The sequence below is a fragment of the Anas platyrhynchos genome, chromosome 3, assembly GCF_047663525.1.
Source record: "Anas platyrhynchos isolate ZD024472 breed Pekin duck chromosome 3, IASCAAS_PekinDuck_T2T, whole genome shotgun sequence".
Classification (NCBI taxonomy): domain Eukaryota; kingdom Metazoa; phylum Chordata; class Aves; order Anseriformes; family Anatidae; genus Anas; species Anas platyrhynchos.
The window spans coordinates 38,348,967-38,372,065 of NC_092589.1; the positions used below are offsets into that span (position 1 = coordinate 38,348,967).

At 36.4% G+C, this 23,099-nt stretch overlaps 1 protein-coding gene across 3 annotated transcripts in view; it reads left to right on the forward strand.

Annotated features, from left to right (window-relative positions):
• Positions 1–23,099, forward strand: part of BABAM2 (BRISC and BRCA1 A complex member 2) — a 167,012-nt gene that overhangs the window by 34,457 nt on the left and 109,456 nt on the right. For all 3 annotated transcript variants that reach the window (XM_038176415.2, XM_038176414.2, XM_038176416.2), the window contains exons 5-6: positions 11,572–11,766; positions 15,657–15,731. In XM_038176415.2, the coding sequence (XP_038032343.1) occupies positions 11,572–11,766; positions 15,657–15,731 (270 nt within the window). The remainder of the gene's footprint in view (positions 1–11,571; positions 11,767–15,656; positions 15,732–23,099) is intronic.

A 23,099-nucleotide genomic window follows, 5' to 3' on the forward strand; every position in this document is an offset into this window, starting at 1 on the left:
TGTATGTGGGAATACTTACGCTGCGTTCACGTGGGAGGAGGGCGTTGCCATCACAGCACTCCAGAAAATGGGCCACTGCTGCTCTCAGCCCAGTAGCTAGCATTGCAAATAGTTTCCCCTCGTCTAATTGTTAATAGTGGGTACAGATTTCACTCGTTGTACAGTTGATTCAGCTAATTGTGCTACTTGAGTGCATTAGCTGTCATGCTATGTATCTTGTACAGAGCAATGTTTATTTTAAGTTCTTGCGTTTGGATTTATTAGGCTCCGTGGTATTTATCATACGGCCGTATGACGACTGTCAGGAAAGCTGTATTGCTTCTCTGGCTGTGCTCAAAATCGTAATCGTTGTTACTGCCTTCTTGTTGAGCTAACTTTTAATAGGTAGTGAAGTGATTCCTTTAAATATCTTCCCCTTCTGTAGCTGCTCTTCTTTCACCATCAGGTGCATAAGACAGATGTTGGACAGCATCAATTGTTCCTATGCTCAGTGGCTAAAAAAAAAACCACAAAACAACTTGTATTAGCTAATGACATTTGAACTATTTTGTTCTAAAAGGCCTGGCTGTTTGTGTTGTTGGCAAAGGTGCAGATGCTTGTTACCTTAGTATGAAAGCCCCTACATAAGGGCAAAGGAGTATGATGGTTTTCAGAATATGACTTTAAAGGTGGGGTTGAGAGAGTTCTTTGATTTGTCTGGGAAATGTGTGGGTGAGTTCGAGCTGCTTTAGCATTGCCATCCCTTCTGCTTGTTGTATTGGGGATGTCAGCAGAGGATTCTGTTCTTGGACCACTAGCCTACTGCTCTTGCACAGAAAGCCTTAAGTTACTCTGGTTTTAATTGATCACAGGGAGTTTAAGTGAGATGGAATGCAGGACTGGGTTCTGGATTTTCGTTGAAGCTTTCTTCTTGTTTTGAAATTCTTTTCTATTCACTTTTTTTGTTTACTTTTCATACTTCATACATCAAGATGTGTTTTGATTATTTATAATCCAGTGCTATTGACTGTTGATTTTCCTACAGCAAATAAGAATTCTAAAACATGTTTATTCCTTTCCTTCTTGTACACATTTTATACCATCAGAAGAGTACTTTTGTTCAGGAACTCTCCTAGCATCACAACCTTTTTGCTGGTGGTGGTATTATTGTTGGTATTTTAGCCTTTTTAAGAAGAAACTGTGTCAGTACAGCATTCCTGTATAGGCCAGACCTGGAAGACCCTTATTTTGAATTTATTTCAGTCTGGTTTTGGTGCCTGAGCTCCACGCAGTTCCCCCAGAGAATCTTAATTTGTTTCCTTGACCCGACTAGAGAGGTGTATCATAAACCAGGCATAGGTTTTCTGCCTCTTACTTGCTGTAGTTGTACTGGGTGATTTAAAAATGAGAAATCCTCCAGGAGGATTGTACTGGTAAGGCTGGTGGACTCCTTGGGAAGTTGAGGTGGGGTTGACAAAGAATTCAAGAGAGATGACAGCAAACATGTTTTCCCTGCTGCTTTTCCCACTCCTCTTCCTGCAAGGTCTTTTTATGTTGGTAAATTATTCCTTTTTCTCTCCTTGGTTTAGTCTTCTGAATTTATTTGCTAGCCTTTTCCTTTTGTTCCTTTGTTCTGTCCAAAATTGTTAATATTTATGAGTCTAAAAGGACTTAGATACCTTATAATTCTCTGTCCTATTCTACTCATGTAGAATTATTGTGTGCATTCACCTCACTTTCTTTTCCTCAATCATACAGTTCTATAGGCCAGAAGCTTGGACCCGAATAGCAAGATGCTTTAATCTTAAAGGCTGAAACAGATATTGAGGCTTATGTTTCTTTCAATTTGTCTGTTTAGTTTAGACTTGAGCCCAGAGCATTGGACTCTTGAGTTTCTGGATCTCATCTTGAATTTGTATTAATTTACAGAGGCTCATTTCTTTGGTGGGTGATACAGCTAAATATGGTTATGTACTTATATGTGTGTCTATATAATACATCTGCTTTGCAGAAAATAAAGACCTTGCTATTGGTAAGGGTAAAACAATAAATCCTAGTTAATCTCAGTGATTTTCAGATTGTTGTTAGTTTAAACCAAAAATACAAGGTTGGATACCCCAAGCTGGTTGTATGAAAACAAAATCTTTTTTTCTTTTTTTTTTTTTGGAAGTTTGCAAGTAGAATAATAGTTTTTGTATTGATAATTCTTCTATCAGCCATCCAACTGATAAAATCAATAGAGTTAGAACTTTTTTTTTGCTTCACTTAATTGAAATGTAATTGTACTTGCCTTGAACAATGTTGTAATAAAATTTGGAAAACAAAGCCAGTATTAGAGAAGTTGGCAAAAATTAAAGGATTCTGGCCCTGGTGTGTAATGTTACTGGCACAGTAAACTCCACTTTCTCACAAGAACTCCAGAATATAAGAAATGGCTTGGCTTGAAGGCAACAGCTTGTTAGTTTTCTAGAAACACATCTTCAGGGTTTTATTTTTTTCAAAGGAAGAAGAAAAAAAATCATATCTAGGCCAGTCTTCCTGAATTGAGTGTACATTTAAATTCAACGTGATGTGCCTATTGAATTCAAATTGTTGAGCCATGTTTCATTTTTCGGTAGAGACAGTCAGTCATTGCTTATGAATATGCAAGCGGAACAGACTTTCAAATTAACTGATTACAGAAGGTCAGTGCGAAAGAAGTATTCTCTGATAATGCTGGTTTAGATTTGATTAAGTTCTAGGCTGTGAATTCTGTTAAAACTCATTTATTTTTTTTATTTTATTATTTTTTTTACCCATGGGAATAGTTAAGACCCTGCAGGTTCTTTCGTTCACAAGATACCGCTGAGACAAAGAAATGTCTTCGCACACAAGGCTATTTTCAAAGGAGCTATTATTTCCCTATGTGGAGGAAGATTGAAATGATATTTTGCTTACTTTTTGCTGGTCTAAGTTTCAGTTTGTATTTGTTTCAAAACCTCTCTGTTTTACTCATTCTTTACATGCTTGCATGCCTGTGTTTCCTCCCTACCTTCCATCTCAGTTCCTCAGGCTCTTTTTATCTGCTCTTTTTTTTTTTTAAGATAACTACAGAAATCTATTTGCAATGATGTTAATGTCATGTTAATTTTTATTTGCAGTGTTAGTGTTATTATCATCTTAACGTGAATTTTGCCATATATACTTGTCTTACCAGGGATGCAGCTTTTACTTGCATGATGGAACCAAATGAGTGGGGTTTTGTGTTATACTGCTTTTCAGGAAGAAAGCACTCATTTGTGTTAGTCTGTCCAATATAATAGAGGAAAAAAAAATAATTTCCAGTGTCTTATTTACACAATGGTGTTTTTTTCAGGGACTGTACTTTCAATGCTCTCTAAGCTCTCTTGTAGTACAAATATGGAAGTAAAATGCAAATGCTTCACATTGTCTTCGCCAGTGAGATCCACAGTATGATATATTGATTTTAATTTATGGGATTTGGGGAGGGGATGGGGGGTGGAATGGTTAGAAGGAACAGCTCTGTATATACCACACACAAATAAAAGCTCAAGGGGCGTTAGTGGACCATACAAAAAATGTTAGCTGTAAAGTTTCTGCCTACCTGCTGTAGCTAAAATTAGTGGTTTTCACAGGAAAGGAAGAGCCCGAGAACTGATAAGAGTGAAAAACTTGCTATTTTAAAAGGGCCTCTTGAGGTGAAGCTTGAATTTTGTGACAGTGGGCTGCTCTCTGGTGCACTCAGGGTCTGACAGCTTGGGCCCGTTCATGCTACTGTCCATGCATGATGAGTAGATCTTTAGGTAAAAGATGTGCGTGCGTGTGTCTTGTTTTGAAACTATTTTTTTCTTAATGCTTTGTTCTTTTACTTGCTGTGCTGGTTAGACACGTCCACCTCTGGTAACAGACTCCCAAGGGGGACAAAGGCTGTTGCTGACTTGGGTTAACTGATGATGAGCAGATTGGAGTCCCTATCCCAGGATCTGTGTGTTGAGGGAATTAAGAAATTGCTTCTCAGAGCAGGTAAAGGCCCAGTCTGGGGGAGCTCCACCGGGAGATCTGGAAAGGAACAGATTTTGCTGTAATCCCTCCCGTAGCAAAATAGGATGAGAAATGTCTTGCATGCCAAGTCTTCAGAAGATTAATTAGACAGGATTGTACTCTCTCTCCTGTGATGGTAGGCAGTAGTAGCTTCTGAGTGTCTGATTATCTTGTAAGAGTGCTCTGTGGCAGAAGCAGACTTTCAGGAAGAGTACACAACTTCAAAATGCTCTTCTGGGCTCAGTGTCACAGTTCCTACATCTCTAGAGCAGCCTTCCACAGCAAGGCATAGGAGTAATTTGTAGTAACCTTTGGAAGTTGTGTTCTCTCCTATTTCTGGTGAGTGGTACTTGAGAGGAAGCGATGCATTTATTCTCAGTGAATTCTGAAGAGTGTTCTGTTTGTCAAATTTTCCAAGTGTTATTTTAGAATTGCATTGGGTATGTAATCATTAATCAAGAATCACAGTCTGTCCAGCAGAAGATAAGATGGAAAATCATTTGGGTATATCAAAGGTAAGGTACTTTATGAAAAGCAGAATTAAATTCTAAATATTCTATTCATATGTTGTTCACTTGCGGTGTACCTTCATGCTAATTCAAGGCCTTCAGGTATTTGAGATTTTGGAGAAGCATCTACAGGCTAGTATAATCTGTGCGTCCAGTTTGTACAGCCTCTCACTAAAAAAAAAGACCATCCAAGTGTTGCTTTATGCAAACTTTTTATCTGTTGCACATAACAGCAAGTTGAGCACACCAGGTCTGTAATTTCTTCAGTGGTATTTACCATGACAGAAGTGCTCCTGAGTTGAACTGTTTTCATGCAATGTTAAGTCTTTGATGTTTGCTTATGCCCAAAAATGATCATTTCAAGTATATCACTCCAGAAAGTTGTACCAGTGGTGCTTTGCGGGAGGGGGATAAGAAGAACCTGTGAAAATAGGATGACAAGTAGATGGCATGTAGGTTTACAGTGATTGATTTGAAACTGCAGCCTGTAGGATGTTTAAGTGCTGGCTGCTAAGAAACTGAAGCCTTTAAAGTTGTTATAACACTCCAGCCCTGCGAATACTGTGAAAAATATCTGTTGATAGAAAGATGTGAGCATATGGCAGATAATTATCCTGTGCCTTTTTCTGTGAGCAATTTCCCCGTGGTGGCCCATGAAGACTGTAGCAGAGCAGGAACTGAAACCAGATAGCCCAGTTTGTAGGCTAATACTGTAACCACTGGACCTATATCTCCTCTGTAATTACGTGGAGTGTAAGCACTGATATCAGCGTGATCTTTCTCATTTCAGGTAAAAACTTACCACGGGTATTGCTTTTAGGCCACCATGGGATACAAGTTGCGTGTGTGTGTGGTATGCAGAGATATAAACAAAATGCAAATCTGTACTTACATTATTCTTTATGGTAATTCTAGATGGAAGATGCTATAGAAATGCGTTACCGCTGTTACGGGCCTGGGAGGTTTTGTTTACTGACATTTTCTTGTGAAACTTAATTTCTTGCTTAGAAATATAAAAGTACACCAACTTAAAATAAGATCTTGCTGTTGTTTCCTGTAGTATAGCCAGGAAAAACAGTTACAATCTGTCTTCTTTAAAATCACATTCCTGGAAGAAATTCTGGCAACCTGGATATTTAAACACATTTCAAAGAAAAACAACTTCAGATCGATTAGAAATTATCGTATTTTCTGATAGTGTAGAGTTATAGTTTGCTGCAGACATTGCCTGAAGTTATGAAATAAGCAATAACTTGTGACAGTGGCTGTGAAATAGCGGCTTACTGAAAAGTAGGCGCTTCAGATTTTGAAGAAAAGGGGGAAAGGGTAATCACTGACACTGAGTAGTTTGCATAGGTTCTTGATTAGCTTTTTGAAAGGACACAGGAAGGACTGCAAAGCACAAAATGTTCCAAAACAAAACTTAAATGGGGTTACTTTGTCAGAAGTTGAACATTGTGGCTACCTTGGAAAGCTAAATGTTGCATGGCTTTCCTAGAAGGGCTGAGAAGCTACTCTCTTAGTTGTTGTTTTCTTTTTTTTTTTTTTTTTTTTTTAATTTCACTTGTCTTACCTCTAAGAAGATCTCATTAAAAGTGATATTGTCTGGCTGCAAATTTTGTCTCTTTTTGAAATCCAGTTGGTATCCCTGGTATTTATTCAAATGAATTGCTGTTGAAATGGCTTAGATTGCATTCTCTGTGGGTGGCCTTATAATATCTTAACTCTGCCTCTTTATGTACATTTAAAGCAAATTGATTTTTCTCAACACTTTGGTCTTGCCTCGTGGTCCAAAAACCTCTTCCTATCAAACTGCTGGCTTATAATGCAGTCAGCTTCTGTCAGTAGACAGGATCGAGAGCAAGGGAATTTGAAGATGGACTTTTGGTCCCCCAACAACATCTGTAGGGTTTTCTTCTTAGTAAAATTCATGCTCTTCAGTGAGCTTGTTTAATATTTGGCAATCTTCAGAACAGATCTTCTGCATCACTTTGGACTTTGCTAATGTAGACACAGTTCAATGGTCTGCTGGTCTCTGTATAGTAACGGATGCTGTATTTTCATTTATATTGCCATGCAGCACATGTGAGGTTGAGTAGTGGGTGTAGTGTACACGTAGTGGATGTACATGCTATTAGTAATTACTCTGAGGTCTAAATAACTAATTTCTTGAAAGACCTCAGCCTTGCAAGTTGTAGACTTGCAAGCTGAAAGCCCATTAGAAGGTTGAAGTTGAGATTTAAAGTGTGGTGTTGTTCCTAGCTGTAGTGAAAATTATGGATAGAAGTGTGAGTGGTGCCTAGACAAAAGAGAATTGTTTAATTGCACCTCATCCAGGGGCTCAGAAGAGGCAAATGCTTGCACGATATGGTTAAAAAAAAAAAAAAAGGTACTAATACTAAAAATGGTTGTAACCACTCTGAGATGTGCATCTATGAGTGGGCATGGGCATGAACACAGAACTAGTGGTGGATGCACCGTGTGAGTTGATTCATGGCTGTATATTGTTTTACTGGCTAACTTTTGAGTAAGTTGGAGTTTTCACTGCAGGGTTCATTTAAAAATATCTCTTGGCAAACAGAACAAGGAACTGGATCCAAGTCTGGATTTCTTTATTTTAAATGCATTACTGATTGTTCTGTAAAATTTGATTAACTCTCTGGAAAGTCTGCAGAAATCTCATTTCAAATTAGAAAAGATTTATTGAGTGAAATATGTAATTTAGAATACTGTCAATAATCCAATCAGCGTGCTCAATTCTTTGATAAAAAATTGATTTGTATTGCTATTTTATAGCAACGTCAGTTTAAAAATGTTTCTCTTTCCAGTGTATGTGAGATTTGGGTAAAATGATATGAATATATACATTTTGTCAGAGACAAAATTAAAGGTCCTGGTGAGCAAAACAGAAGGTATTGATAAAAACCATAGAAAATAACATGTCTTCTGCTGTGTACATATTTGCTGGTTATTTATTTAATTGGGTTTTTCATACCTGACAGGCTTTAGCAGTCTGGCTGTAGAAAATGAGGTTGTGTGTGTTTCTGTATTTCCAGGATTTTTCTGAAGCAGCAATGACTAAAACTCTCATAATTTTGAATTTGCATTCAGAGCATAGTTCTTATGCAATTCTTTGTGGCAAAACTTGGAGCCGTGGAACACAGAAACACTGGAAGCTCACTTTGTTCTTCTCATGCGTTAAGTATTTTAAAATATTGTTTCTTATGAAAACTGTTTGCCATGGTTGGAAAACAGGCTTAAGGCAAACGATCAGGCAGAATGAAGGAAATGGTGCTTCTTTTTTTCATCTTCTCTGAAGCCTTTAGTTTAAGATTTTACTTAAATAATTTCCAAATGCTACTATAAAATACTATACTGCTAATAAAATGTTATTTAGAACATCCTTTTATCTCTAAAGAAAAGTGCCAGTTTACCATTGCAGGGATACTGCTCTCAATGACTTAAGTGACAAAGCTTTGTATATTCTCATGATAATCCTGATGTTGAAGCTGTAGTGATTAGGATACTCTACAAGGGGTCAGCTTGATAAACATCAAATTCTGCTTCAGTTATGTTTCTACATCGTATGTTATAGGTGGTTGCTTACTTTCTTTGATTTCAAAAAAAAAAAGATTAAAGAAGGCACTGTTTGAAGCTGTGAAAGAACAATATAGCATGTGTTTTTGCCATGCTGTTGAAATCAGATAACAGTGAAATGGTTAAAGTCTTTTCAGATGAAGGAGCAGTGCTTAGGGCAAATAACACTTAAAGATATTTAAGAAGATTTCACATGTAAGCATGTCATTGTATTCTGAAGAGTTTTTGTTTAAAAGTCGTAAATTTAGGTCTTCTGAAAGGAAGAGCTTAGGGATATGGTTTAGTGGGGACTGTTAGCGTTAGGTCAGAGGTTGGACTCGATGATCTTGAGGTCTCTTCCAACCTAGAAATTCTGTGATTCTGTGAATAGTACTTCTGAAAAGTTAACAAACAGACTAGAAATGTTGTGGCCAATTGCCAGGTAACAAGTACTGCAATGATATAACTATAAAGTTAAAAAATAACATATATTTAAAGCAGAATCTTTGTTACAGTAAATTTGTGTAGACACAGTATTTACTCTTGCATCAGTGAGAATGCATTGGAATTGCTGCATGTATGAGGTGAGTAGTTAGGTTTTTCTCCAGGCAACCTGTATTTATATCCAGTTCGTACTTGGACTCTTCAGTTGCTGAATGGAAAGGATTTAGTAAAGATCCTAGAGTCAAATCGTTCATTTTAATTCCTGTAGCTGTAAAGCAGTACAACATAAACACTGTTTTTAATGCGGCGTTCTTGAACTCTTTAAAGAGAGCAATGCTGCAGCTCCACGCTGGACAAATGACAATGGATTTCCTCTTGCTCTTTTTTTGGTCTGTAGTGTAATGTTATTTAAAAAACAAAAGGTACAGTCGCATTTAGGTCAGTTATTAAAATATTGTTGGTCATTTCCTTTGACAGAACATTTCTATTGTGTTATAGCAGTGTCATTAGGAGGAAAGGTTATTCCCACTTGTCTGGCTGATATCAATACATACTGGCATATTACATCCTCTGGCTTTCTGGAAATGCTTTATTTGAGCAGGAGCTTGGGAACAGGAAATTTAAGGTTATACACAGTCTGGTTTCAGACTGCATGATACAAAAATGTGTTTCCTAGAAGACGCTGTCTACCTGACAGATTTTCTCTAGTGTTTTGTAGAATTGGATAAGCTTAAACAGATTGCAGTCAGGAGTAAAGGTTTATCAGCTGCAGATGGAAGATGTGATAGAGCAAGGCTTCTGGTCATTTCTTAGACATGGGAAGCTTACAGAAACCTCGTTACTATCTCACCCATTCACCAGTTACTGTAGAAGATACTACACCTTTTCAGGTCTATGGCAGTATTAATATTCCCATTTTATAGATGCTCTTACCATCTACGAGGAAGAAGACAGTGTGCTTTTACAAATTGGACTTGTGAACATTACAAATTGCAGGCTGAAAATGAAACTTACGTTGATAACAGCATAGCATATGACATCAGAGGAAAACAAATATTAAGTTGTGGAAAGATAAAGGAAGAGAAAGCATTTTCATCATGCACATATACTGAAGTCTGTACAACACCATTGCAAAGGGTTATGGTATGAATTGTGATAAGAAAAAATGTAAGCTTTTGGAAGGGAAATAACCACATCAGGAGCTATTAGGGTACAGGTATTTTTCATTGTAGACCTGAAGGTGCATGGTGGAAAGTAGGAGAAGATAAAATTTGTGCATAACTCTTCTTTTTCAAGTCAGAACTATGCAGTTATATTTTGATAACATCCTCTGTTTCAGTTGATGAGCTTTTTGTAAACCACTACACAGAATCACAAAATAGCAGAGGCTGGGAGGAACCAGCTTGGGCAGGATCAGATAAAGCAGGTTGTCCAGGACTGTATCCAGTTGGGTTTTGAGTATATGCAAGGATAGAAACTCAATGACCTCTCCGGGCAGCCTGTGCCATGCAATTTATGAATAGCTTTTAAATTTTAGGGGACACATTTTTATCTGGCCTCTTCCCTTTACTTAACCTAGGTTAGGAAACATGTACATCTTTTTATACAAAGCAGTCTTATGATAAATACTTGAAAATACAAAATACAGAAATATTTTCTGCCCTTGTGGTAGAAAATGCTACATACCAAAGCAGTATTTCTACTGAAGATTTTTTAAAAGGAATGTTTTTTTTATCATTGCTGAAGAATGTATATTATGCATATAATTTGTATCTGAAATGTCTCCTATTTCCAAGGGAAAAGTAACCATGTTTGAGTTTGGATTCTGATACATAATGTTACTTGAAAATACTATATTTTATCTGAACACAGTTGTAAAACAGACATCTTTACCATCTCTAAGCATCTTCATGTTAGTTGTACAATCAATGCAATTTAAAGTCCCATTGCAAATAGTTTGTTGTCACATGTCTGATCTACTGAAATACGGAATAATTTTGCTTGTGCTCATAGCATCAAGACCTGTTGAGAACCTAGGTATAAAGCACATGGGCTTTGTTGCAGTCTGGAGTTGTCTTTTGTTTTTTGCTTTTTGTTTTTTTTTTTTTTTTTCTTCTGCATTTCAACTGTCTTATCTCTTATCAGTATGGAGTACAGGATGAGCTCTCATTTGCCATTAAGAGACCCATTCTAGGTCAATTAGAACTAGGTGTGCAACACTGATTACATTAGCTATGTCTTGTAACACAGAAAACCTTCACAACTAAAGCTTGTTTTGCATAGAAGACTGGTCAAAGTTGATGTTAAAGTAGTTAACACTGAGAGATTGCTGCTGAAAAAGTCACTTTCAATTGTATTAACACATTTTTTTTCTGTTACCTGTGTTTCTTGATATTTGTTCAACTGGCAATAAAAACTTCTGCCAGGCAGATGGAAGAGAATTCTGTATGGATGGTGTTTGTATTAAGGGAATGAAACAAGGTAGTAAAGACACAGACAAGGTGAAGTAAACACAAGGCTGAGTTCATTTGCTGTGTCACTGTAAAAATACGGTATCAACTATTTGAATAATTAGTTTCCATAGTTGGCATCAATTTGGCATATTCAATTGGCTGACCGTTTTTGGAGTCAGATACTGCACAGGGTTGCACTTAATCTGTTACATTTATATTTCATATCAGTTTTAGTTTTTTGAATTCAGACTTTTCAAGTCCTCAGATGCAACAGTAATTTCAGGAAAGAATGGAATAGAGATTTGAGGCAACTTATGCCTGGTACTAACCCAGTTACCTGTTCTATGGTAGGTCCCTATATGGATTCTCATTTCACATTAGGGCTTGCATTTGCTGCTTGACCTATTTTCCTTCCAAAGCATGTTATAACCTTTGCATTTAATACCGTTTTAGCTTTGTCACCAAGCTTCCACATGCATACTTGCCTCTGGTATCAATATGGAAGGGAGAGTGTTGATCTTGTTATTGCTGGAAATGAATACAGTCTCTTTTCTTTTATAATTCAACAGAATTTAGCTTCTTGGAATCCTTCAAATCCTGAATGCCTCCTGCTTGTTGTGAAAGAGCTCGTGCAGCAGTATCACCAATTTCAGTGCAGCCGATTGCGTGAGAGCTCGCGTCTCATGTTTGAATATCAGACTTTACTGGAAGAGCCCCAGTATGGAGAAAACATGGAAATCTATGCTGGCAAAAAGAATAACTGGGTAAGAATGTTGCTACTAAAATGCTTTTAGTGATCTTGTTTTAATAAATAACAGCCTTATTTATTTTAATAAATAACAGCCTTGGAAAACCACGTTTGTGTCCATCTCCTTGCTATATGTTTCCAGTGAATAAATCTTGTTTGACTCCAGCTTACTCTCAGTGCTCTCTGTTTTGTCCGTTGCTGTCATTCCCCTTCCTTGCTTGAACCAGGTTTTCAGGTGAGCAACCGTTTTTCAACGTGATCTCTTAGTTCATCTGATTTATAGACAAAATGATAAATTCCTGAAAAGCCTGTGCAGCATTTACAGGGTACAATACAATGCTACATGGAAGGTGAAGATTTGAGAGGCAGAGTAGCTGCATGGGTAGGACACCCTACTTAGAGGTAGGACATATTAGAGCCTGGTTCCATGTTAAGGAGGAGCTCCATGTTACCTTAACATTGAGCTCCATAGGTAGCTGCAGTTTAATAGGTAGCTGCATTTAATAGGTAGCTGCAGTTGTCTGTATTTCTCTGGGACTTGTCTAAGCTGAGATACGTTGTTCCAGGAACCTAAAGAGATGGGAAAAAAACAAACTGATTTCCTGCAGAAGGACGGGAGGAGGTAATACGGGCAAGAGCAGTGACTTTGTAGTGCCATGTCTTCACATGACAATCAGACATTAAACGAGCTTATCTGCTTCCTGAAACTGCATCCTTTGCCTGGGCGATGTGCCATGCTACGTAGAAATATTCCATGTATACCATCTCAGCCTTCTAAACTGAGGCTATTGGCAGTGTAAGCATATTGGTTAGTGTGTGATTTGATTTTTTTTTAAACTGATCTCTCTGGCATGGAGCAAACTTTGTAAAAATCAGTTTTTCCCACTGGTAATGTATTTATCATGGAGTTTTTGGAGTAAGGTGTATCAGGAAATACATAACTGTGTTTATGCTGAACATGTACTCTTCTTACTTGCAGCAACAGTATAGTCTCAACGTATAATTCAGAAACAATATCTTCCAAAATAGATGTCATCTGAAATTCGAATTCTCAATGCCTTTTTTCAGGGCCTAGAATTCAGCTTTATCACTTTAATTGCTTTTAAGTTACAGGTGGCATGAAGATGTTTACAGCTGACAGTACTTATTTTTTTTTCTTTTGTCTCAAAATAAGCCATCTAAGCTTCTTTTTATTTTAAGCAGAGTAAAATTTTGTTTGAGAGAATTTCATATCTTTATAAATCAGTATATTTGTTCTTAAATGTTTGTGATGCCAGCTATAGAGAATAACAACTCACCACATCTGTAAATATCAAACTGCTTTACTGAAGTGCAGAAGGCTTTCCGTACCTACTCAGATTTTATCTAACTTTTGGCAGCTGCCAAAATTGTGCTTGGAACTGTAGAAAACTACTTTTTTTTTTCCTTTTTTATGGAAAAGTCATATCTACTTAAGCCTTTGGATTTTTTTTTATCAGTCCTTGTTGAATGAGTAAAGTTTTTTTTTTGTTTGTTTGAAATGTTATCTTAACAAAAAATACTTCAATCAAATCTTGAAGACATTTTGAGGCAAATCCTGGTAATCATTGCAGAGCTATGTGAGGTTTCTGTAGAGTCTGCTTTGTTTCCAAAGTATATTCTCTATTAAGATGACCTTCTGGGGTCTAATCTGGAGATTCTGTGAACACAGTACTTACACAACAGAGGCTTGTTTACAAATATCTAAAACACAAAACTATGACATTAACCTGTGCTTCTCCTTTCTATCCTTTACAACTGTCTTCTCTTGTTAAGTCTTGACAATCAGTGCAATAGCAGCGTTTCTCTGAAAATCAAGAGGAACTGCATGTTTCCTCCTCTTTCTGGAACTCATTGAACCTCATGTTGCTGTTGTCTCTAAAGAATAGGTAGTGGCTCAACAGACTTGTGAAATAATCACTTGTGAATGAACTTTGCACAGTGTTATGAAAACGTATCTTAAGTACATGAGTTAATACATAAATAAAAGACATTGAAGAAAAGGCTTGAGTTCAGTGCTGTGTCCCAAAATGGAACAAATCTGCTTGTGTACCTTTATACCAATATCTCCAAGAACTATGACAAAGAGAAAGAGTTATTTAGTGAAGTAGCTCCATTTTGACAGAGTACCCGCTGATACAGATGCCCATTAACTACCTGCATCTAATCTCTCAGTTCTGTGGCCAGAAGCTACATCTGATTCTACCTGAAATGTCAGGTCAGCTGCTGGCTGGATTTGGGTAGTTGAGCAACGTGGGCAGGGACTGCACTCTGTGGGTCCTGGACCTCTTTGGCAGTAGTACATTACAAAATAATCTTAATTGAATTATATAAAAAATCTAGCCTGCAAGTTCTTACCTTCTTCCACATCTCAGAGCAGCCGATGTTTTGATCAGAGGCCATTTATACGTCCAGTGGCCATAAACAGACCATTTGAGCTGCTATTTTACTAGAAATCATTTTCTGGATTTTGTGGCCAGTGATGGATGACATCTTTTCTTTGAAAGTTAAGCCCAGACAAGAAGCATTATCTGTAATATCTGTTTAAATCCGATTAAAAAGCAAATGCCCTAGCTGTCATCAAAGCAGTCTGTGTTGCATACACAAAAAGTCGGTGATTGCTTCTTCAGGTTGCTGCTGCCTTTTTTGGAAAGGATACTTCCATTATTTCAAATACGTTGCAGGTTTTTGCCTGCCACAAGGGTATAGCTGTATATACAATAAAGATGATCCTGTATAAATCTACTGCAGTATTTACATTTACACTTCTAATGAGAATTGCATTATATATTATGTATGTACGCATGTTTAAATTTGTTTACCGCACATTTCTTGTAACAAGATTTTTCTTGTTGATTTCTCTGGCAATGCAAAGTGTTTAAAATACTAAGATGAAATTCACCAACAAATAACTATGTAACTAAGTAGCATGTATATGCCAAAATAGGGTGGCATTAAAGTGAAAAAGCAAACTTGTCTCAAGATTTTGTGCTCAATTGCAAAAAAGTTGTGTTTAATGCTTTTGGTGCTGCTAATTCAGTGTGACAAAAATAGCTGCTTTATGGCTATTTTATTGAATTACAAAATAGGGATGACAAAAAATTAATACGGAGGAAATCAGACAAGCATTTGTTTTTCAAAAAGAGCCAACTTCATTGCTTCATAACCAGGTGGACAAAGTCTGGCTTTAAGGAAGTGTATGAAACAGAAAGGAAATCCTTTCCATTTCCTTTGCATACACTTTATGCGTAAAATTCAGCAGAGTGTAGGGGACGCTTGGCAAATTTTCAATAAACTGTTTTCTAAGTGTTAAGAATTGCATATTTCTGAAAAGAAATCGCAGAGAGCGTTCTAGCTCAGTTCTTTGTGTCTTCTGAAAAAAAAACACAGACTCTTTGATACATCTTTACCTTACCCAACTCAAAGTTTATTCTATTATGTATACCTGCAGTGTTTGGGAAAATGCATGTATTTTGACTGTTCGTACAACTTTGTCAAGTTTTTAACTTTGCTTTCAGATCGTTTGCAGGTCTCACCGATCCTTTGTCCACAAATGAATACAGACAAAATAAAACTGTATTTAGGGCCTAACAAAGTGTAATCTAATTTTTGTCATTCACATTGTTGCACTCTGGCTACTTGTTGCTGTAGGCTTCCTGGCAGTGATGTTTTATGGTTTTAAAGTGTTTCATCATATAATACCTGTGGAATTTGTAAATTATTTCTTTTCATCTTCAGTAATTCCATTGAGAAATGTTCTTTTAATTCAGCCCTTCTGTTTGGTATGAGCTCTTACACATTTTTTGGTTAATATTTCATCCTTAGTGCATTCAATTTATGATTCTGTTTTAGACACTAGCTCTCATTAGCTTTATGCTTTTTCCGCAGACTGGTGAATTCTCAGCTCGCTTCCTCTTGAAGTTGCCTGTAGATTTCAGCAATATTCCTACATACCTTCTCAAGGTAAAATGAATGTCGAAGTTGACAGTGTCTGTTGAGAGAGAATGAATTATTGAAATGTTCTTAGTAACTATTTTTACTTTCCTGCCCTCTTCTTCTCCAAGAGTTTGCAAGTGCACCATGTCTAAACCTGATTAGATGCTGATTTGGAAATGTGGTATTGGACATACTGTTGTTTTAATGCCACTTCATCGGATAGTAAACATACACTTGTCATGCTAAAGGGCCTTGTAGAAGATTGCACGGAATACCTGTGTTCTGCGGCTTTTTTCAACAATCAAATTGCACCAGTAGTCTTGACAGTATATGCAGAACAGCAAACTAAATGTACCAGTTCTTAACAGGGAATGAAAGCAAATGCTCCTGACAAAAACTAAAGGTTTTGATGATAACTTCATTATTTTTAAAATAAACACTACGTTGACCAGACACTTTACATAATTTTCGCAAGGATGTAGGAGAGTAGAGTATTGGCATAAGTTGGAAAAAAGTATTTCTGTCTTTGCTGGGAATGAAAAAACTGAGAAACTACCAACATGGAATAATTTGACATGAGTTGTTTTCACAGCAGGTGGGCAGTCACTCTTTCAGTCAGTTACTGTGGAAGCCCACCGCAAGGCCAATGTTACTATATTGAGAGTACACCGTGAAAGATGTGTCTAACATTAACGTCAGAATGAAGTGCCAGAACTCTTACTGCAGACAAGATTTGAGTCAGCTGATGCTACCAACACCCATCTTCCCTTTCAACTATGTCTGACTGCTTACTCAGCTTTTTACTTTTAAATATTTGTTAAGGAGAGCAGCTACTTAATGTTTAGCAACTAATGTGTTGAGATGAAAATGTCAGTGTAAATCCATTGACCTCCTCCTCATCTTTTTGTTACAAGTCTTTTGTTACTGTTAGGTCACAACTGCAAGTGTGAATCCTGAGTGTTTCTCCAAATAGAGTCTCAAGCTAAGAATCTTGGAAATAAAGGCAGGCACAACTATTCTATAACTGAAATTTTTGATTGCAATCTGAGCTCAGGATCCTGTGATCTAACTTGTATAGACTGCTCACTGTGTGAGTAATGACCTGTTCCTGCCTTTCTCAAAAGCCTCCAGATATTTTCGGTCTGTTGCAGCATCTGTATTTCATCAGGGCCTTCTCTATTCACTTGATGGGGCAAAGTCAGAGGTAAGAGGGTTGGCCATGGGCTTTTCAGGAATGGTGGCACTTAGGAGGAGGATGCAGCAACAGTTCACCTGGACTGCAGCGTTTTTGGGATAGGTTTCTGAAAGACACTGTGGAAAAAAGGAGGCTGTGTAGGGCTATCATGAACTATGCCTGTTCCTTATCATCATGTTCCTTCCTGAGGTCCAGGGTGCTGTGTTTTCCAGGAACAGTTTTTAAATTGGTGAAGAATTTTAGGATGTGCATAGCCAGTATATTCCATAGCTTCAGTCATAGGGCTGTCTGTCACCTTTGTTCAGCCTCTAAGGAAATTGCAAGACTTGGGATGGAAAGGTGGTGTATGATTTATTTAAGTAACTGTCATCATGTAGAAATCCTGTGATAGAAACAGTTGCTACTTGTGTTTCTTACAGTAACAATTTAATGCATGTCAGTACACTGTTTCTTACTATGATCCCCTATCATGTTTGCTAACCATCTTCCACCTGCTCTAAGCAAGGATGATATCCTGTGGGTAGATAGCAGCGCTCCACCACTGCTTCCTAGAGCATTATTCACCCTGAGTGCTGAATGATTCACTAGTCTGAAGGAGAATGTGTTTATTTGCATGCGTATGTAGATTGTTTGATGTGAGGAGGCATGCACAGAAGGACGCAGAATCAAAGTTTCCCAGTCTGCCTTTATTTTAACATTTCTAAAATCTTAATGTCTTAAGTGTTGCAGTTTTAAAATTTATATATATATATATATATATATATTTTTTTTTTATGTAATGGCAGGTCCTTTTTGATGGACAGTGTACTGGCAAAATCCCTAGATTTCTTATACAGACTTCTGATATGCAAACTAACAGGTTAACTGTCTGTGGTAGGAGGCTGATGTTTAGTCTGGATGAACAGCCACAGGAGAAGAAATACAGTTTTATTCCAGCAGTGTTTGTTGACAACAAAGAATGGTTTGACTCAGGCTCCAGCATGGACTGTGACAGAGTACGCTGTAGCAGGCATGGATCTTTTGCCCCTGTTGCCTTTAGCTCCTTGCATTCTGACATTATTAGCTGTATCAATGTCATCTCATGTGGCAACAATATAAATGCAGATAGAGATTGTGGTTGAGACAATTATGCTCCAACTATTCCAAATTTACAAAGGCATTTAAAAAATGTTTTTTAAGCTATCTGCATGTATTTTTTTGATGATACTTTTGACGTAACTAGATCTGATTTTTGTAATAAAATAGGAATTTATTTGCAATCATATCTGCCAGTTATGTTGGCTTCAATGCTGCTTGCTGAATTATGGCACATGATGGAGCATCCATTAATGTGGAGGAAGTAATTGTCAATATATTATCCTGAAAGGTGGAAGAGCAGTCAGTAACTGAAGGCTGTTACTGTATTAATGTTAGAAGTGCAGAACTGAATGTTGTGCTTGAATTATGTTCCAGTCTGTAGCCAGTCTCATAATGTGCAGTAGCTTCTCTGTAATGATTTACAAAGTTCAGACCTGTGTTATACTTCCCCTGTCATGGGATTTTTTTTATGTTTAATTAATACACCCTGGATTAAAATCTGGTGAAATACTTAAAGACCATCATTCTTGCCTCATTGATCGTTCATAGCACCCCAATGGTTTGTAATATTCATCTGAATTTTTTATTTATTTCATTAGGTAGTCACATTAGAAATAAAACTGTAAGGCTTTGTATAATAAGATAATATTCGAGTTAGAGATTGTAAGCTGTGAGAATGTTCAGTAGTGTTACAGAATCTTTGAACCTGATAATGCACTCATTCGTTAGATCTTGCTCTGTCAACTTTGTACTGATGTTGTTGAGAATATTTTCCTTACGATGAATAAAAACTGAAGGCGTAACACGAGTTGGGCTGTATATGTATTGGAAAAGCTGATTTACCAGATTATTTAAAGGCATTTGCTGCATTAAATTTAAAATTTGCTTCAAGTGTGCATATGTTTTAAGGAAAGTAGCTGAGTATATGAAAAAGTACAAAAATGATTAAAAGAGCAGTGCAGAGTGCACAGTATCTAGCTTTGAATTCTTAAATTCTGCTTAGTGTTCTTCAGATATAATTTATTAGGAAGCAAAATGCTGGTTGTAGTGATGACTGCAGCAGATCAATCTTTTCATAAGTTTCTGTGGTGCATTCCTTCTTATTTGAAAGAAAATGTATCATGCTTTATTTTTCATGCTGAACAACTGATGAGAAAGAAATGTTGGTTTACAGTGAAAACATACAAAAGGGTGTCTTTTCCTAGATGTATCTTTTTCAGTTTACAAAATTATGCTTTCATACAAGGTTTTGAGTTGAATGTGGACCTTTTGTTTCAACTTCTCTTATGCAAATCTGTTTGACATAAGTGAAACTTTGAAGCATTAAACAACTGCAGAATCAAGTTGGTGGCTCCGACTATTGCAAGGTTCATTACCAGTTAATCTTTCCTTAAGGTTCTCTTACTTGAGAAGAACCTGGCTTTGGTTCAGGAAAATATTTGCATCTGTATCTGTTTACTAGTATACTTTCCCTTTCGTTTTTTTTTTTTTTTAGTTGGATTTTTAATCAGCACATTCATTTTGGCTTAAGTTCCTTTCTGTTCGCTGCACAATTTTTCATTTTGAGACAACACTGATAAATGGAAGTCTTTACTGTGTGTACAATTTCTGAAAGTCAGTTGGTACTTCACATCTGTCTCTTTACAGGTAACACATATGCCAGAGTAATAATGAAGGTAATAGCCTTAGCATCTAAAATACCTCATCCAACTTTATTTTAATTCTTTGTAGTTTTAATCAGAGGGACTTGTGTTATCATGAGTTATCAACGATAACTCATTAAACATCTCCATCTGAGTAATTTGCAAATTGTGCGGGATTATGTGCCTGTAGCATAATTGCACAGAGTGAATGGACTTCAGAGCATGTTGCCAGTTACACTGTTGAAAACAAGACACGTAGATACTTTTTATTCACATTTTGTTAGGTTTTGGTTAACTAGTAAGTAGCCTGATTGCCACCTCCTTCCTATATGAAACTTTTAATGTATTGATTTCCTATTTTTACATACCTGCTTCTTGTGCCCTGGTGAATAGTTAATATCTGGACCAATTGTGCTTTTTGAGTGTAAAGGAAATACACAAAGCAGACAATTTTTTTTTTAGAAGGCTTTTTTTTAATCTTAGACTTTTTTTCTAAAGAGATTTTTGTGATGACCATTGTATTCGACGCATATCTTTCAGAACTGAAACAAATAATAAACATTGTCTAGACACATTGCCAGGGGCAAAACAGTTGTTTGTTAAGACTGTCAATGGAAAAGGTTTATCCTGAAGTTCAAATTGAAAGATAAGAGCACATATTTGTGTTTTTCCTTATTGTGATTTCATCATTTGGAAGTCTGTTAAAGACTTCAGGACAACTTCTGTTTACGAAGTAGACCAAATTCCAGGTACAGTGAAAAGACCATGTTGCTTGTGTATGTTTGAGAAATCAACTGTAGCAAAGGACAAACAGAAGTATAGCATGAAGGGTCAGAGGAGACTTTTTCAGGCCAGTTTCTTTACTGTTGCAAGTTAGCAGTTTTGATTCAATTGACATCCTTCAAGGTTTGTGTTAAATTGCTACAAATACCAAAATACAAATACATTTGTGTTTTTTTTTAAAAAAAAACTCTGCTAATTAACTCAAATTTTTTAACTAAATATTCTGAAAAAGTATATTAGCCTGTACTGAAAACTTCCTCCTGCTTTTAAACTTAATTTTGTTGCTAGCTGGCTTATTAAAACTTAATGTTTAGCGTCCTAAAGTCACAGAGTCAATGGCAAGAAGAAATTAGAGACCAGAACCTGACCTCACCATTTTACGCTACCCTGTCTTTATACTGTGCTGAGCAGCTGCTTCTCAAAATAGCATTGAATATTATGCAGTAAATAACCATTAATATATCTTCCCATACAGTGTGTATGTCTTTTGTATTGGATAGAGTGATGGACCTGTATGTCTTTTGAAACTTGTCGTGCCTGTGGTGTCAGCTGTCATTTTACCTCTTTTACAAATAAGGAGCTGACAGTTGATAAGACTCGTAGGTAATTCTGAAGTAGTACATAGCTACAGTTCACAATACTTTGACCATGCTTTCCATGGGGATCTTCTAAGCTAGCACCTAGATTACTATTAATCTTTTACTACTAAAGACTTTGTGACAGAGGCATGAAGTTAACTTCCTGAATTGCATTCCTAGTCTTAGGACATATGTAAGCACTCTGAGCAAATACTTTAAATTATACAAGTAGATGTCAGTATGATATTCAGTAAATTACTTATTGTACCAGCATTAAATTACTTACAGAATATTGAAACGTCAAAGATTGTTTGGATTTCTTCTGTTAATAGTTTAAAGGCAAACTTTATAGCATGCAATTATAATGAGCCATTGAGATTTTAGATTAGAAATAGGTCTGTGCAAGTTAGTACTGGCAGCATATGAAACAGAACATTTTGTAGTAGCTGAAGCCAGTAAATCGTACAATCTTGAGGCCATGAAAATAAATGTAACCCGTGTGTGGAAGGCATCTATCAAGAAGAGATATCATTGATACTTGTCTCTAAGAATCCTTCATTGTAGCCTGCACCCCAAAATCTGCAGTTTTACTGTCCATTTTTTTCATCAAAACATGCTTAATGGAATACCATCAACGAAGTGCTTTTCCTCCATATTCTGGCCAGCATCAGAGTTATCGTCCTGTTGCCAGAAGCAAGCAAACTCCAAACAGGGGAGCTTAAATAGTATGTGAAGTCAAATATATATATATATTTTTAAAGTTATCCATGTCTTGGAGTGTTTCTGACTCAAAAACGTCATAAACTGCCAGAAAGAGAGTGACTTTTTGGCGATAAAATATTTTTAAGTGTGTTTTTTCATAGTAGCTTAAAAACATCAAATGTGTTAGTTGTAAAGTTTTTGTTTTTCTTCTTATATTTATTGGGAAGTTTCAGTGTTCACTGTAGGTAAAACTGTAAGATCTTACCTATTCCACTGTATAGAAGCATTATTTTTTTTTGCTACTCTTATTACTGCAGCCTAATTACTAACCTTGCAGAGTTTTGCTGAATAATTCTGCCCTCTTGGCTTTGCCACGAAATCTACAGATTCTGGACTATTTCTAGCACTGGAAGGTTAAAAGTAAAATGTTACTGCTATAATTCAGTGAAGCTCCAAAATATTTACAGAAACTACAATTTAATTAGTCATCCTTTAATGAATTTATTCTAATATCTTTTGCACACAAATCAAGGGAAGCAAAACCCTATAAAAGTATATTTTATAATCAGAACAGGTTATATTTGATTTTTATAAACTGATCAGTTCCCTTTGTTCTCACTAAATCTTACTACTACTAAGTTTTTCACAACAATGTGATTTGTTTTTAGTAAGCAGTTACTAAAACCACATAAAACGTGTTAGAGTCAGGAGCACCTTAAGCTCCATATGTTGGAAGCCAAAAGCAATTTTTTAAAAATCTTTTTCTGTAATTTATTGGCAGATTTTGCTAATAGGATCTGTCAACTGGAACAGCTCATTCTGCACAGCTGATGATTTTTATAGGTTATGATCTTAATGTGAATCACAATCTCCAATCAACTGTATTTCTGATGACAGTTATATTTAAACATTTTATTTTTATAATGCAGTAGTAAAGGCGAGGGCTACAATATCTATTGTTACATTAAGTCTTATGATGTTCATATACATTTCTGTTTTTTTCCTACTGTAATAAAACTATTAATTTGCTATTTTGAGATGAGTAGAAACAGTTTTTTGCATTTTTTTTTGAAGTTTACAAAAAAAAGCTTCTGAAGTTGAAAAGCCTTTTTTGCATATGGTGGGAAATTTTGTAGATACGTTATGTTGCGTGACTTGGTTCAGGTTTACTGCCTTGTTAGGGCTTGTAATTTATACTATTGCTTGACATTAGCATTATATGTATTGCATAGGAAGAATGGAATTCAATAGCCATAAAAATAATTGCAGGTTATTACATAATGGTGGTGCTTGTTTCATCTGTCATGGTCCACCCATACTATGTAAAACAAGCCCTATACACTGTTCTGAAACTGGATAGAGGATTTTGAATTAATAATTTTTTCTTCAGTTCCCAGTTGCTGCTGATTCTTTAAAG